The sequence below is a fragment of the Prionailurus viverrinus genome, chromosome C1 (assembly GCF_022837055.1).
Source record: "Prionailurus viverrinus isolate Anna chromosome C1, UM_Priviv_1.0, whole genome shotgun sequence".
Classification (NCBI taxonomy): domain Eukaryota; kingdom Metazoa; phylum Chordata; class Mammalia; order Carnivora; family Felidae; genus Prionailurus; species Prionailurus viverrinus.
This window is the reverse complement of record NC_062568.1, coordinates 69823091-69840592: the sequence shown is the minus strand read 5'-3', so window position 1 is coordinate 69840592 and position 17502 is coordinate 69823091. Positions and strand designations below refer to the sequence as shown.

Genomic DNA, 17502 nt, shown 5'->3' with positions numbered 1-17502 from the left:
GGGGGATGCCAGAAATGAAGGCAAAGAAGTTGTCAGGTTGACCACATGAGTGTTCAGGATTTTAAATGTGAAGAAAGCTATTTTTGACTTGAGAGCAGGCCTGCGCAAGAGTCTTTCAGTAAATGCTTAAAGAAGTACAAAGAATGGATACTCTACAGGAAAAAGAGGACAAAGACTATTTTGCTGAGTTTCGTGTAGAGAAATGTCTGTTGAAGAAGCGAGTGTCTCTTCCAGAAAGGAAGGGAGAAAATGTCCAGTGCCCATTGGAGCCAGCATTTGAATTTCCAAGACCCCTCCATTTACTGCATACAAATATAAAGATAATTTTTAAATAACAGAACACAGAAGCCAAAATATGACACCTTTTCTTTTTATTTAAAATAGAGCTCTATATGCTTCACAGAAACAAGTGCAAGGAGTGATTGATGTATTAACTTTGCCACTTTACAAAACAATACATTTTCAGAAATGCATACATAAAAATATAACATTTAGGCAGATAAGTATTTACATTGGAGGCAGCTACAGTCAGTTATGCAATAATATTTTAAAAGCTTTAAAACAAATACTTTTATGACTTGCTGTTGGGAAAGTTAAAAATTTTGGTATGAAGGCTACCACTGAGTTCTTACTAAATTCTAAAATACTATTATTTCTAAACAAAATAAGTATATATATATTACTATAAAATGCATATTTCCATAGACTAGAAGTTAATGAAATATCTGAATATTATTCATTCCTCTTTGGAATTTGGGATTTTTTTCAGCTTCAACAATTAAAATTACAACTATTAAAACTGCCATCTGCATTTTTTATACAATTTATTGCCCAATTCTCACTTTGAAACCTAATTTATTTCTTTATATTCCTTATATACATTCATTTGGGCCTATCTCTTGAAGGGTAATATCTTTTTACATACCTATGAATATTAGCCAGCTTACAATAACTCTTTACAACAATGATTCTTTTCACAGTAGTTCAAGAGTTCAAGGCATGTTTTGCAATGTCAAAATGCAATGGTTTTGACATTTGTAATATGTTCTTAGGTATAAGAAAAGTCACACTACCAAAAGAAAAGTATAATTAGTATTAGTACTTTGAAAGTCAATCCAAAATTCTTTTTTTTTTTTTTGAGATATGAATCTAATTTTCTGTTTTTAGGACATTTTAAAACCTGACACACAGATTGCATTTGAATAATTTTCTCCAGCGTAGGGTCAGAAGAGTACAAGAACTTGACACTGGTCATTGTCGAAATGAACTACAATTGAATATTTTGGGTCAGATACACTTTATATGCTGAGAAAATAAAAGTTGGATGTTTAGAAAATATCTTAATTACTTATCTTTAGTGTATTGAAAGAAATGGAGATATTAGTAAATCTCATTTTATACCCGCATTAGCTAGACAGACTTTAGGCATGTCATTGCCTCTTTACAGGCAAAGTCAATAACAGGTTTGCACATGAAAGGAAAATTCAACTGGAATATTAAATGAGGTTCCACATGTCTGGCTGCAGATTGTCTGGGTTGAAAATTAAATCAACAGAATACACATACAATCTCTTTTGCTCTGTTGGAAATGCCAGGATGAGAATCTAAAGAATTTTTCCCCTAAGTTCTCTAGTCAATTTATAGATGTCAAGAAGCATTTTGAAAATGTAATTCTCGTTTTCTTGAAGATATACAAGCAGGGCCCTTTTTCTGAAGATATATAGCATGGAAGGTGCTTTTCTGAACAATATAAAAATATTTAAGTTGAGGAACCAATTGCAGGTTGGATTTCAGCTCCTACCCGCCTCTCAGCTGAGAGTATTTGTGCAGACATACCCAGCTGGGTCTGGTGACACTCAGTATAAGGCTAATTTCCTAATACATTCCTAATATCCAAATGCATTCATACTCATAGTGGCTCTGTTAACATTCAGGTTCATGTAGTCCAAGGTAAAAATCTTGCAGTTAAAACTATTACATCTGGAGGGAAATTTTTCTTGTAAAACATGGACCAGTGATAAGAAAATATAGCCATATCTGAATATATTAAAATCTAGGATGAGGCAGAGTGCATATTCTCCCAAACGTTGTGTTAATTTACAACTGAATTAAAAAGTATCCTGGAAGTTCTTAATAGAGGGATTTTAAAATGGGGATTATTACTTAATTTCCATACAATGTTAGGTTATAAAGCATACGGCATAATGGCTTCATTTAAAAAGATGGCCAAAGCAAAATAAAGCGCTTGTATGAAACAGCAGAGATAAATTTAGCAATCACATTATGAGACATATATTTCACATTCTCTGTCCAAGTCATCATCTCTGAAGTGGAATTTGGCATTAAGGCAAAAGTAGACATTCCTTATATGTTAGCTAAAAGCTAGAATATAACTACACTGGTAGTCTTTTTAAAACTTAAAAGAAAATCTTCTCTGCCATTAGCAAATACTCTCTTTATTGTGCCAAATGAAAGATCACTGGAAAAGGCACGAGACAAAACCGCTCACACATGGGTATGGCACATTAAAATCATTTTAGGAAGTTCCGTGCAAGCAATCTGAACATGAGCTAGAACACCTAAAAGAACAGGAATTACAGAGTGATTGGAACTGATATCTGGCAAAGAGGTTTTTTGTTTTTGTTTTTTTTTTTAATTTACCAAAGAAAGTGAACGCCAAAGATAAACTAATGAGAAGTTGAGAAGAGAGAAGACAATATGCTACTAGCCATGGTCTGAAAGTCAACTACGAATCAGCTCTCACTCCCCATCTCAGGCGTAAAAAGAACAATCCCTACAGAAAGGGGTGAAAAAATATAAAAAAAAAGAAGCAGGAAGTGTCTCTTACCATTCCTTGCTACTTGCACTAAGAAATTCTACATTCTCACAGTTCCTAAATTTTATTCAGCACTCAGTGGTTGCCTACCTAGCTTGACAGCTATTTTACCACTCTTCCCTGGCCTGTTACAGTTTTTCTCACTGACCTCACCATGAGTGAGCAAATTATTTTAGCAGAAACAAAAAGAGAAGTGAGATTTGGTCATCATCACTAAATGGCACGTTATATCAGTGCACCTTCAAGGTAGGTTTAGACGCAGGCTAACGATTTTTTAATTAGCAAACGTTGAATGTGGTAGGGCCGTATGGTGGGTGTCACCACTGGGTTTTCCTATAGGTTCTAATAACTAGCAGGCATTTATCTCTGATCCTTGGTTTTGTCATCTATAAAATGTTGGGAATTGAATTATAAAGTCTCCTGCATCCTTGGCATTTTCCAAATTCTGGTTTTTGTCTGTGACACACCTGAAATAATTCAGACCACCAAGGGATTCTCTTTTATTAGAAGGCTAAATAATTAGAATGGTTAAGGTAAACAATAGTTGGTTGCTTTTTAAAATTAGGGACTAAAGATAATTTTGGAAGAGAGTAAGGGAATATTTTAAAAGGAGGTGAGAAAAATAATGGAACATAAAAGTAAAGCTAGAGAGAAAAAAGAATGTCAGATATCTGAAAATGTGCATTAAGACACTTTGAAAAAAATGCCTATTATAGAAATTCTATTTAATATTACCGCTTTAATGAAATTTTTGTATTCCAACCGACATTTTTTTCTGTTTAGAAGAAGCCCTCAGAAGGAAAGGATTACTGTCTTCACTAAATAGCGCATAACATCCATGCAAAGTATTACCTTATGGAGGGAGCTAATACAAAGCATTGTCAAACAGACCAGCATGTTTCACAAAAGAAGAGATATTTAGAATATCTTTGAAAACCACAATGATGCCATTTTAAGACACTAATTCTTAAATATTTCTAAGTTTTCTACATTTCTAAATTTATTTAAAGGAATGCTTGTTGAAGACATCAACTGCCATCAACTTGACTCATTTGCTACTGTTGCTTTCTTAATTTCCTGATGGGAAATAAAACGTCCATACTTTAAATAAATGTATTGAAACAAAAAACATCTCCATATTTATTTTAAATAAATAATCAAAAAGTACTCCCTGCTAAACCATTTTAAGTTGAACTTTGTATAATGGCGAACGTGGGCTCCCTGCTTTCAGATGATTTGCTCAGTAGGTTCCCTGGTATTTTTACGTAAACTCTAAGACAGCCCTGAGTTTTCTCTGCCCCAAAAAATCACATGGTGGCAAAATTCCAGCACAGTAGTAGTTTTGTTTAATAATTCCCACTAAAGTAGAAGTATTAAGAATAATAAATTATTATGGAACTTGCAACCTAATGAATCTATCACAGATCCTCGTTTCAAGATAAAAGCTGATTTTGAAGTCTTCAGACACTGCAACCAGGTTACTATTTTCATACAATCATGGAAATTTAAAATGCGAAGTTAATTGAAAGTATAAAGATGAAAAGCAAGTGCTATGCCTAAAATAGTGCACGACACAGTCATGTTTCACTTCACTTTCAAGTCAGAACATAAATTAACAATTCTAGATGTGACATGCCAAATACTTTAGACATAGAAGAAAGCACACAAGCACACAACAGAATCTTTACCAATTACACACTTAAACGTGTAGCTTAAAGGCAACAAGTTCATGCTGTAATATTGACGACAAATAATGTTTCCCTTATTTTAAGGAAGTGATGCTGCATAGAAACTCCATCACCACTTTGTACTGACATTTCATAAATAGCATTCCCCAAGCTTTAAATTATACCCAAAGTCAAAATATTTGAAAGGAGTAAAGAACAATGACACAGTGAGCCTATGAAAAATATTTTTTGCTTATAACACAATTCAAATGAAATAAATACTACACAATGATACTTCATCAAAAACAAATAATATGAAGTTTAACAGTATACGTATATACAATAAATTTATGTTCTAAACTTTACCCTATTTTTGTAAGTGCATATTTTCTATTTATAATTGTGTTGAGAGTTGAGAGAAATTAGAACTTTTAACTTTTCTTTTAATCATTTTTGTTAACCTACCTCTTTTCTTAAAAAGTGCATCTGGTGATTGAGATGTAAGACTAGTTAGAAGCTACAGTTAACCAACATGAAAACAAGAAAAACGTCTCAAAAGGTAAAGATTCCTCTAGAGGAAAAGTTGAGCCAAAAAAATATGGAATCATATTCGGACACCCTCAAATAAATTATAAAACACAGTGTCAAGGAAAATTGGGGATGTTAAAACATTCCCTTAAAAATTAAATAAGTATATTCACCCAATATAAGTGAATAAAACAGGAGATGTTATTCTTGTTTATTTTGACAACCATGTAGCTATAGTACAACTACAGTTAATAAATAATTTCATTCTCATATATTCATAAACAATCTCTGAGAAATCAAGGTAACAAGCACAAACAAGGTTACCCCTTCACGTAAGCTCTTTTTAAAATCCCTTCACATAGTCACTTTAAAAACTGATGTCTGCAATAACCAAATGAAGATACTGTCTAAATGTTTTGCAGATTGAAAGCAATTTCAGGAACCCACTGTCTTACAGAATTCAAGACTTTCTACTTTGTATTCTATTTGTCAATTTATTTCCTTCCCCCAACCCAACACCTACATCCCTGTTCCCATTTCCAAATTGGCTTTTAAAATCCCCAGGGGCAGAACGTATCCATATTTTCTCTATTGGCCCCAGTATTGTGGCAATGAAGATATGGGGTCCCCTATCTTATTTAATGAATGGATAACTGCATGAATGACAGTGCCACAGCCATCAGATTTGGACCTTCGATATCTTATCCCAGTCAAATGAAGATGGGTTCAGTAACATATTTCCATAGTGAAATGAATTATAACCAATAGATTGTGCTCTACATGAAAATACATAGATATATCCTTTAGAACACTGTTACTCAAGTTATGCTTTGTAGAACACTAAAATGTGGGACAGTAAAAAGGTCTGCCCTGTTCTTAATAAAAAGGGTTCCAAGGTCAAATAATTTGGGAAATCTAATTCAAAGAAATTCAAGTAACATCTCTTAACGGCTATATTCCTCAAAGCACATGACATACTAATGTGCAGTATCACTTTCTAAGAATCTATCAAAGAACGGTTTTGGCCTTGGAACATCTCAACAGAAGCGTGTTCTAAGGAACAGAGTTTAGGAAGCAGTGTTTTAGGACAATAAAAGATACCATGTTAAATCTCCTTTACCAAAGCAGAATTACAGATTTGAAGGAAATACTCAATGTTTCATGTATTATTCAGAATTCATCACTTCTGTCTCCACAGGAAGTAAAATAAAGCCAAAAGTATCATGAGGCTTCTTCTGCATCTACTTGCTCATTTTGAAAGAGTAGGGAAATATCTATTTACAGTTACTGAAGAATTTTCTTAATTTTTCTCAAAACATCTCCTGCTTTCCTCTTCCCTCTGTTCTAAGTGTGTATGTACAAAAGTAGTAGGGACCTCTGAAATAAATCTGAAAGACATCTTCTAACAATGGATCTATATGCCCGATTAACCTCTGGAAGTACGCAGAAAACTGTAATATTTATCTAACAAACAGGTGGACTATGAAATTTCCATGAGGAAAATGCCAACGAGTATTGTCAGAGTTCATGCAGGTCCATTATGATTGTGCAAAATGACCCGATTTGTCTTCTGTTTGACTAGACCACGAATACCACCATGAAAGATGTTGTTTCTGCATAGGGAGAAAAGAACTACATGGATTTTAAGGGAAAGGAGGAAATTGGCTTAGTCTACAGATTATCACAAGATTTGGATCAAGGTCCAGCGCCACCACTAGCTATGTGACTTTTGGGATTTCTCAGTGTCTCAAGCTGTCAGATGTCTCATTTGGAAATGAGAGGAAGTAAAAATTTTAGTGGCTTTCACACTGTTGCGGGGCTGCTGTGGTAGAGGCTTATGGAGAGCAGGACACTGGGAAGAGACAAGGCCAAGGAAGTGGTTACTTCTGACCTCACTTTCACCTTCTAACCGAGCGGCTCCCCTTTTACATGTTTTAGACACTGAAGTTCAGAGCAATATTTACTTTTTTAAAAGATCCTTCTTAATTAAAAAAAAAAGAGAAAACCACAGATTATATCATCTAGAGTTCTGCTGAGATATAATGTGCTCTAGTTCACATTTTTAATGAAACTGTTTTCGTCTCAGGAAAAAAAAATGTTTTTACATTTCTTTTTCTTCATTCATGTGCTCTTGATTCAAGTAAAATGAAACCTTAATGGCTTGTATTATTTTTATATAGCTTATTTTACATTTTTGTCATATCTTATTAAATAAAAAAGATGAATCGATGTGTCGCTTTTCAAAACAAAATTAAAGACAACACAGAGATGGGATGAAGTCAACTCCTGCCCATGCTTGACTTTAGAGTTATTTTTCATGCTGCCTTTGGGCTCTTAAATACTGTCCTGCATTATCTTTGAGGTAGAACAACAACAAAAAAAGGCAACAACATTCACATAAAGAGGGAAAATGAGAAAAGAAAAGCTGTGAGAGACTTCTTTTTAACACAATTATCATCATTAGGCTTTGCAGTCTTCTTTCACACAAAGTTGAGAAATAGTCTTCTTAATACGAAGGGCGGTCAGGCGGGCTGCCCCATTGGCATACCAACACTCACGCATTATTCTCCCCATGACTCGGAGTGCCTTTAAAAGAGAAAAATATCAAACATGTTAGCCCATCACATAAACACAGTACAAGAGAAGTATAACCACAAACCCAGGAACTGATGCTAAGCTAGGAAGAAAATCGTAAACTTAAAACAATATGAAAAGATAAGGACCCAACTTCCTTAAAAATCCAGTCAAAACACACACATTAACATTAGAGAAACTAACTTTTCATTGAAAGTGCAATCCATTGATTTCTGGGAATATGTAAAAGTGGCCAGTTTTTAAAACCTGAGAAAGGCCATGAAAGCCAAAAAAGGGATATGGGATGAGTAGCAAATTCCCCATACATTGGTCTGAATGGTAGGTACATATGTGTATACTTTTTTCTAAATTCATCAAGCTGTATATTAAGATTTGTGCATTTTAGCGTATGTAAATTATGCCATCTTAAAATAATGATCTAAGTATAAATATCAAAAATTCTGAGTTAAAAAATAAAACCTGTACAGTGAACTGGTAAATAAATAAATACTCAGAAAGGAAAATAATGAGAAAAGATGAATCCAGAGAGATGCAAGAAATCACTGAATCAAGTGGCCACTCTGGCGACATCTGCTGATCTCATAGTCTAGACTTTCAGAATCGACGAACAACATGTGAAAGTTAGGAAACACAGCCCAAAGTACACAGAAGGTGTCAAGTCAAGATGTTTGCCAAGTCCTGAATATAAGGATGAATCAGTCTGACAAGGAATTTTGTAAATTATCTAAATTTATTTAGATTATCTAATAATTTTATAAATTATCTAAATTTTGTAAGTTACCTAAATCTTGACTCTTGGTAAGGAAAAAAAATCAAGCTCAGGCCTTAAAATGTTAAGCATTTTAAGCAACAAGCCTAAGATCATGACAAAAATTCAAGCACAAGAGTGAAGAAAGTACCATAAACAAGGATCAAGTGAAACAGCAAACAGTAAAATCAGACTCATCAAAACATTAGATGCTAGAATTAAATGATATAAAATATGAAATAAATATATAAAAAATAAATTTTTAAAAAGCAAAGAGAAAATTCAAAATATAAGTTAAAAAGATCATTTTTTAAAAAAGAAAAAGTACCAATAAAACATTGTGACATAACTCTTCAAAGAAAACCAAAGCAAAAATAAAATATTGGGACTACAACAAAGTTAAAAGCTTCTTCACAGAGAAGGAAATCATCAACAAAATGAAAGGGCAACCTACAGAATGAGAGAAGATATTCACAAATTATATATCTGGTAAGGAGTTAATATCCAACATATATAATTTATACTACTCAACACACACAAAATACAAATAATCTGATTAAAAAGTGGGCAAGGGACCTGAATAGACATTTGTCCACAGAAGATACACAGATGGCCTACAGACACATGAAAAGATGTTCAACATCACTACCCATCAGGGAAATGCAAATCAAAACCACAATGAGATATCACCTCATACCTGTCAGAATGGCTAGAATCAAAGAGATAAGAATAACAAGTGTTCATCGCTTCTCGGCCTTGTGGCTAAGATCAAGTGAAGAATAACAAGTGTTCATGAGGATGTGGAGGAAAAGAAACCCTTGTGCACTACTGGTGGAATACAAACTGGTGCAGCCATTGTGGAAAGCAGTATGGAGGTTCCTTAAAAACATGAAAATGTAAATAGTGTATGATCCAGTAATTCCACTATTGGGTATTTACCCACCACCCCCTTTTAAAAAAACAACAATGCTAATTTAAGAAGATACATGCACTTCTATGTTTATTGCTGCATTATTTAGAATAGCCAACATACAGAAGTAGCCAAGTGTCCATTGATAGATGAATGGATAAATTAAATGTATATATATTTACATCTATATCTATATATAAATATAAATGTATCTTCTCTATCTATCTATCTATCTATCTATCTATATAAATATATATATATAAAAATCTATGGTGGAATATTACTTGGCCATGAAAAAGGATGAGATCTTGCCATCTGCAACAACATGGATGGACCTAGAAGGTATAATGCTAAGTAAAATAAATCAGACAGAGAAAGACAAATATCACATGATTTCACTTGTATGTGGAACCTAAAAGACAAGTGAATAAATAAATGAACAAAAAGCAGAATCAGACCCATATAAACAGAGAATAAATTGATGGCTATCAGTAGGGAGGCAGTGGGAGGAATGGACAAAATAGATGAAGGGGAGTGGGAGGTACAGGCTTTCAGTTATGAAATGTATAAGTCACAGGGATGAAAGATATAGCATAGAGAATATAATTAATGGTGGTGTAATAGCATCGTATGCTGACAGATGGTAACTACTACACTTGTGGTGAGCACAGCATGATGTATTGGGTTGTTGATGTTGTATACCTAAAACTAATATAATGTGTCTCAACTATACTTCAGTAAAAAAGCAAACAAAAAACCTAATAAACTCACTACCTTTTTCTGACTGAAAAAAAAAAACTTCTTGACCTGAAAGATGAATAATTTTAATACTATTTAATATTATCATTAATATTTTTTATTAATATTTTTTATTAAAAGAAACTAAATGGATGAGATAAATGGCAGGTTAGACACATTTGAGGGCCAAATTAATGAACTGGAAGATAAATATGAGATGCTACATAAAGATACAAATATGGAAAACAGAAGAGAATAGAAGACACACAAAAAACTGAAAGGTCTAACATGCATCCAATGAGTTCTCTAAAAACGGGCAAGAGAGACAATGAGAGGAGGAGCTATTTGAAGAGATAATGGTGCAGAATTTTCCAGAACTGAAGAACATCACAAATCCTTGGAATTAGAAAGTCCAAAAATTACAAGAAAGATTAATTAAGGGACATCTATACCAAATACATCATAGAAAAACTGCAGAATACTAGAGACAGAGAAGTTCTTAAGGTAGTCTGAAAGAAAAGATAAATGAACTAAAAAAAAACAAAACAAAACAAAACTCAGTTGACTTCTCAAAAGTGATAATGAAAGCCAGAAGACAGTGAAATAACAACTTTATTTAGAGAAAATAACTATGAACCTAACTTTGTTTATGATAAAGAACAAAATAAATTTTCAGATACCCAAACACTGAAAGAACTTACAACCACTAGGTCTTCCTAAAAAACCAATTTACATAAAATACATTTAAAGAATGCACATCAGGAAATCAGAAAATGATCTTAGAAGGAAGCTCTGAGAGGCAAAAAGTAATGTTGAATAAAGAAAATGATAAACATGTTAAGTCTCAACACACAATAATGGTATAAAATCACATGAGTATCTCATGAGATTAATACAAAATAAGAAAACTAAATACTGGACACAAATGGACAAAAATCGCTTATATCAGCAATGTACAAAATTGTTTGCATAAAAACTATGTTAGATCTTTTCTATTAATGCATGGTTGGTTTAACAGTGGAAAATCTACAAATGCAATTTATCACATTTAGAGACAAAGGAGAAAGGCCATATCATCACCTCATACAGAGGAATAAAGTTTTTATCAAAACAAAGTCAGCTTTTATTTAACCTGATTAAAGTTATGAGAAACAAAACCTACAGCAAGTATCATATTCAAAGGTGAAATACATAAACTTTAAGGAGTAAATCAAAGATATCCAGTATCAATACTTTCAGGCAACATTATATTGAAGTCCTAGAAACTGCAATAAGAAAGAAAAGGCTTGAGGATTGGTGCTAGAACTCTCATTATTTGGAGACATGATCATCTATATGGATACCCCAAAAGAATCTACATTTTTATACTCTAAGAAATTTTTCCACGACACATGTTGTTTAAAAATATTAAAATCACACATAAGACAAAGAGCAGGAAAAGAAATTTTACTCTAGCAATATAATGAACTACTGCACAGATATGAAAATGAACAGATTATGCTATACACATCTACGAGGGAAAGTGAAAAGAAATTAAGAGTATCTATAGTAAGTTTCAATAATATGTTTCACAATTACACAAAAGTAAACAATACATTTTTAGTGTGTGTGTGTATGTGTGTGTGTATATATATACATATATATATAAAATATATATAACATATATATTTTTCCTCCTACAAAAAAGCAAGGCAATAATAAATCATCATAACAGTAATCTCTCAGAGGGGCAAGGAATCTTTGAATGTTCTGTTTTAAACTCGGTAGTGAATTCACTGCTTCTCATTTTATTATTATAGTTATACTTTACATATATGTTATATACTCTTCCATATACATGAAATTATTAATTTTAGAAAAAAACGCACTTAATTTCAGTTTGGTTGTAAATGTCTCAAATTCTTCTTCTAAAATAATTAGTGGATAAGATACCTATACGAAATAGAAATATCAAGACATAAATCTTTCCTTAAGTGGAAAAAGAATTGAATAAAACATGAAGGAGGGGGGAAATGAGGAAAAAAACCTACTGTATAAAATAACCCTTAGGATAAAGCCAAACTAAAAATGTCACTTTCAAAAGACCTCACATATTACAATTAAATATGGTAGAATATATAAGGGGGTTGGGAGAGATTAAAACATTAAAACAGTTCTGGAATTAGTTAGATGGTCTGTAGTCTTTGCCTCACCTTCCCTTCTTTCTCCGTGTGCAAACTAGAAAAGTCTCTTCCCTCACATAGGGCCAAACTAGCACTGCAATGACCATTTATTGTGTGTATATTGCATGGTGGTCACTGTCTGTGCCGTTGGGCATGAGGAGATAACAAAAGTCTTGGCCGTGAGGAGGCTTTTCTGATGAAAGAAAATAAGCTCAAACTTCAGCAAGTTAGGGGTTAGAAATAATTTAGTGACTCCAGGGATGATTGAAATTGTAATACTCTGTCTGGCATGGACATAGACTACCAAACATGTCTGTGTCCCTACAGTTACCAGCCTCTTTGCAGTCAGATGGGACTGTGTGACTGACTCTGGTCTATGAACCATGAATGGAAATGATGTGACTCACCTGAAGCCAGAGCATCAGAGAGCCACGTGTGACCGTCCAGCTCCTCTCTTTGCCTGACCTAGACACTTGGAAACTATGTGTTGAGACAGCAGCATCCCAAGATCAAAGTTACCTGCATTACTGAATCAGCACAGGGAGCACAGCTGCCTGATCTGTTGGGGACTTTACACAGCAAGAAATCAAGTCTTGTTGTGTCAAGTCATTGGGATACCAGGGCCTGTTACTGCCACTTAACTTAGCATTCTGTATACATATAGCTAAAAGAACTAAAATCTTTCTGAGGACTGATGCAAGGACATACACTTACATACGTGGAAAGAATTGGATGCCTAGATTAAGAGAGAAGAACTATGTGGTTTCCAAAAATCTTCCCTCGTAACTTACCTTAGAATTACAATAGGTAAAACATATATAAGAACACAGCCTTACTTCACAGCTTTGCCACTGGTTGGGGATATTTGGTCGAAACTTCTGGTCACAAACAACCTTCCTCATTTCCTCTATTGATGGATCTGAAGGCACCATGTCATAATAAGGCAACTGGTACTCCTCAACAATTCCTATAAGAAATTTGCATGATAAATTTCCTAGTGTGAATAATAAACAAAGATGCTTATTTCCAAAGACAACCAATTATGTCTTCTAGGTACAAGGGGCACCCTGGGAAACTGGAAAGGTTTAATAAAATTTGGTGTCACTATGAAACCAAAGATATAGGTATTAAGCGCTCAGCTGAATAATTATTATGTAAGTTTATAAAATTTATATTATGAAAATGTATATAATTTTGATAATTACATATATCTTATATAGAACAAACATATCTATTTTATGAAGTAGATAATTTTGACAATTACATATTGTATATTATGTATGATTTTATAGAAATACATCACATTTACAGGATTTTAACAATGATATAAATGTAAATATATAAAATATTTTACATAATTATAAAGATTATGTAAATTCTGATTTATATAAAATACCATTGTGCAATTCAAAAGTAATGCCTAATTGAAAAACTTATAGCATGGCCTCATTGCTCTGGGAATGAAGTATGTTTCTCCATGAAATAACCTTTTCAAAACAGAATAGCTTACTCTTTTTGAAAATTGATGGGCAATCTTTTTTTTTTTTTTAATTTTTTTTTCAACGTTTTTTATTTATTTTTGGGACAGAGTGAGACAGAGCATGAACGGGGGAGGGGCAGAGAGAGAGGGAGACACAGAATCGGAAACAGGCTCCAGGCTCTGAGCCATCAGCCCAGAGCCTGACGCGGGGCTCGAACTCATGGACCGCGAGATCGTGACCTGGCTGAAGTCGGACGCTTAACCGACTGCGCCACCCAGGCGCCCATGGGCAATCTTTTAAACGCTGTGTTTCTTATATTTGGATTATAGAAGTACCATACCTGAGAATGTGCCAAAGAAGCAGCAAAGGTACTAAATATGGACAGTTCAACATGAAGGTTCATATTAAAAGAGTCTCAAATACAAAGACCTGATCTAAATTATCAGAATATTACTTGAAATTGAGAATTTCCTTATAAAATTGCTTTAACTATAGTACTTTTAATGTAAAATATTTAAGATGTGCCCTAACAAATTACTATTTCAATAGTTGAAGAAAATTTAAAGACAATGACCTAAAAGCACATCTAGACAATTATTTTTTTTTTCAATGTTTTTATTTATTTTTGGGACAGAGAGAGACAGAGCATGAACGGGGGAGGGGCAGAGAGAGAGGGAGACACAGAATCGGAAACAGGCTCCAGGCTCTGAGCGGTCAGCACAGAGCCCATCGCGGGGCTCGAACTCACGGACCGCGAGATCATGACCTGAGCTGAAGTCGGACGCTTAACTGACTGAGCCACCCAGGCGTTCCATTCTTTACATGTTTTAACTAATTATTTCTCAAATCCACAGACTAAAAGAGGAACCGTATTATCCCTACTCTATGGAAGGAGGAAATTGAGGCACAAAGAGTCATGAATTTGGTAAAGGTCATAGAGCTAGTAAGTGGCGGATCTGGAACTCAATCCCAGGCTCCAAAATCCTACTGTAATTTTATTGCTTCTATAAATAGCTTCATCTTCCTGAATGGTGTACTATTTCATCTGTGAATAAAAGGGGGAAAATTATGTTTTCTCATTCAAGTATAATTTTAACCTTGGAAGCTTAAAAAATTTTTTTACTCATTTGAAAAAAATGAGATTAGCGTAATGCAAAATGACATCAATGCGAAATATAAAAACTGAAGTTGGTTTGATAATGACAGTTGTTTTATTGAATGTTTACTGTAAGCATGCTCTATACTAATTAATTAATTAATTAATTAAATCAATGTGTTAGATCCTCAAAGCCCAAGGGGTCAGTTTTATGATTCATTTTACAGATGAGGAAAGTGAGACCAAGTAACTTGCCTAAAGTCAGATATTCAGGAATTTGCTAAACCACAGCTTAGTTTTAAGTCTTTCTTCCTTGGAAGTGAAAACTCTAATCCATTTTCTAACATTAGTTAACTTTTCTCCGCTGAGGCCAGAACTCCCTCAGACTGCATTTGTAGGGTTTCATCCTTTCAAACTCTTCCTCTCATTATTAATCTCTGAACTGCTAGGAGCATTGAGTCAGGAAGTTAGTCTATGCTCACCTCTGCCCACCATCACTTTCTCTCTTCCACGTGCATTATCACAGAGGGAAAAACAAAACAAAACAGGAAAAGCCTGAAAGCTAGAAGACTTCAACTCCTATGGCTCTTGTTAAGTCATTTAACATCTTTGGGTTTAATTTCTGGTATAAAGTAGGGATATAGCAGGTGCCTGGGTGGCTCAGTCGGTTAAGTGTCTGACTTCAGCTCAGGTCATGATCTCACAGTTCGTGGGTTCGAGCCCTGGGTCAGGCTCTGTGCTGACAGCTCAGAGCCTGGATCCTGTTTCAGATTCTGTGTCTCCCTCTCCCTCTGCCCTTCCCCTGCTCATGCTCTGTCTCTGTTTCAAAAATAAACACTAAGAAAAAAAAATGTTAAGTAGGGATACAGCTAACTGCATACAAACTGAAGAAAATTTTCAAGTGCAAAATATCATTAAGAAAATCAGAATTATCAGGAGAAATGTCACTCCCACCTAAGCAGTAATCACAATATAAAATCAGCATTATACGTAGGATGCTCCACTTTTGCCAATGGAAAGCTATCCCTAAAAGGTAGTCTCTTAAATTTTAAAATATGATTCAATATGGTGCTTAGAAAATAATACATACAAAATCATATCTTATATTCAAAGCATCAAGGAAAGACAGATACAAAATTATCCCCAACATCTTACCTCCAACTGAACACCTTCGGGCTATTTCCCAATAAACCAGACCAACAGAATAGATGTCAGCTCGTTTGAAGGACTCGAAGATATTCACATTCATAGTATCATCAAGCATTTCAGGAGCCATATACCTTGAAAAACATGCACATTTCAGATTCTGTGTTTGACTTTACAGCAATCCAGTAAAATACAATCTTAATAAATCCTGTCACAAAACATAAATTAGGATAGCTTACATCATTTTTAAAAGTAGATTTAAGTCACTGTAATAAATTAAATTTAAATAATACAGTTATTGAATGAACCATAATTTAAAAAATTTTTAAATAAAACCAGAGGTCATCCTACTCAGTGTCAAAGCACAAGTGCCAGGAGCCAAATGACTTGCAAAAAACAAGCTAGAGGGAAATTCAGTAAACAAAGCACTCAAGAGGAAAGAGGGAACTCAACTCCCACCAACAAATGTTGCCATGTAAAGCTCCTTGAGGGCAAGAAGCATCTCTTATTCATGGTGGGCCCAGGACAATAACACAGTGCTCAGCAGCATACCCTAAATACCTTCTAAGAATGAACAATTTTATTTTATACTGGTTTCAAAAAATATATACACAATATACATTGGCTACAAGAAAATTACAACCTTGTTTGAATAAAACTAAACAAAAGATATCTACAGGCCACGGGACCTGACTGAGTCTAGCTGTCCTAGGGAGATTTTGATGATTTCCCAAAATATTAAGATCAGGGTGCCGTACTCTCCCAAACTCTTAAAAGCTTTAGATCCTCTTAAGGAATCCAGCATCCAAGGCTTCCCTGGGGGTCCCTAATGTGGATACTGTCATATGGGCAAGCTGAAGTTTGCTTTTCAGAGGGAAAAAAAGAAAGGTCCCATAGGGCCGCCTGGTTTTAACAAACTGCCCTGAAGTGTTCCTGGGGCCTCATTAAATTCTAGGGAACCAAGAGAATAGCTCAGAGTGATGGGCTTGGAATCTCTAATCTGGCTTGGAGGCCAACTGAACCAGAAATTCCCTACTCGCAAGATCCCTTAACAACTCCAGGAAAATGTTTTCGTTGTTTCTGATTTCAAGGTCAAGAACCCAGGAATTATATCAAAGGAGCATGAGCCTGATGTTCAAATAAAAGGAAATGGAAGTATGCTGGCTACAGGCTGGCCAGAACAAGAAAACACCAGAAGTCTCACTCCCAACGGGCCTGTCGTAATACATATGCAGTATGTTCTGTTTATCTTGTTCTTGTTCTGAACCTTCAGAGATTCTGTTCCCTGAACGTGGGAAATATGTCCAAACTCCTATTATTTTAATATACATCAGTTTGGGAGACTTAAGGATAAGTACAATTACAGGTAAATACAAAAACTGTTACACGTCCTTAAATACTAAGGGAGTACAATAGCACATGTATGTATTTATTTAGAGTCCCTCACTTACCTTGCTCAATATACTGATTCTACATCTCTTGTTTAGAACCTGAAAAAATAGATCTAGCCCTGAGTTTCAGTGCATTTATAAGTATAAAGGCTTTGGAGGAGCTACATACTGATGACATGTTTTTCCTCCTATCCCTAGGAAAAT

General features: G+C 34.4%; 1 protein-coding gene across 3 annotated transcripts in view; it reads right to left on the bottom strand.

The window, feature by feature from the left end:
• Window positions 1-7491: 7491 nt before the first annotated feature.
• Window positions 7492-17502, bottom strand: part of ACVR1C (activin A receptor type 1C) — a 41226-nt gene continuing 31215 nt past the window's right edge. For all 3 annotated transcript variants that reach the window (XM_047871131.1, XM_047871132.1, XM_047871133.1), the window contains 3 exons: window positions 15917-16041; window positions 13021-13151; window positions 7492-7617 (listed from right to left, as the gene is read on the bottom strand). In XM_047871131.1, the coding sequence (XP_047727087.1) occupies window positions 7492-7617; window positions 13021-13151; window positions 15917-16041 (382 nt within the window). The remainder of the gene's footprint in view (window positions 7618-13020; window positions 13152-15916; window positions 16042-17502) is intronic.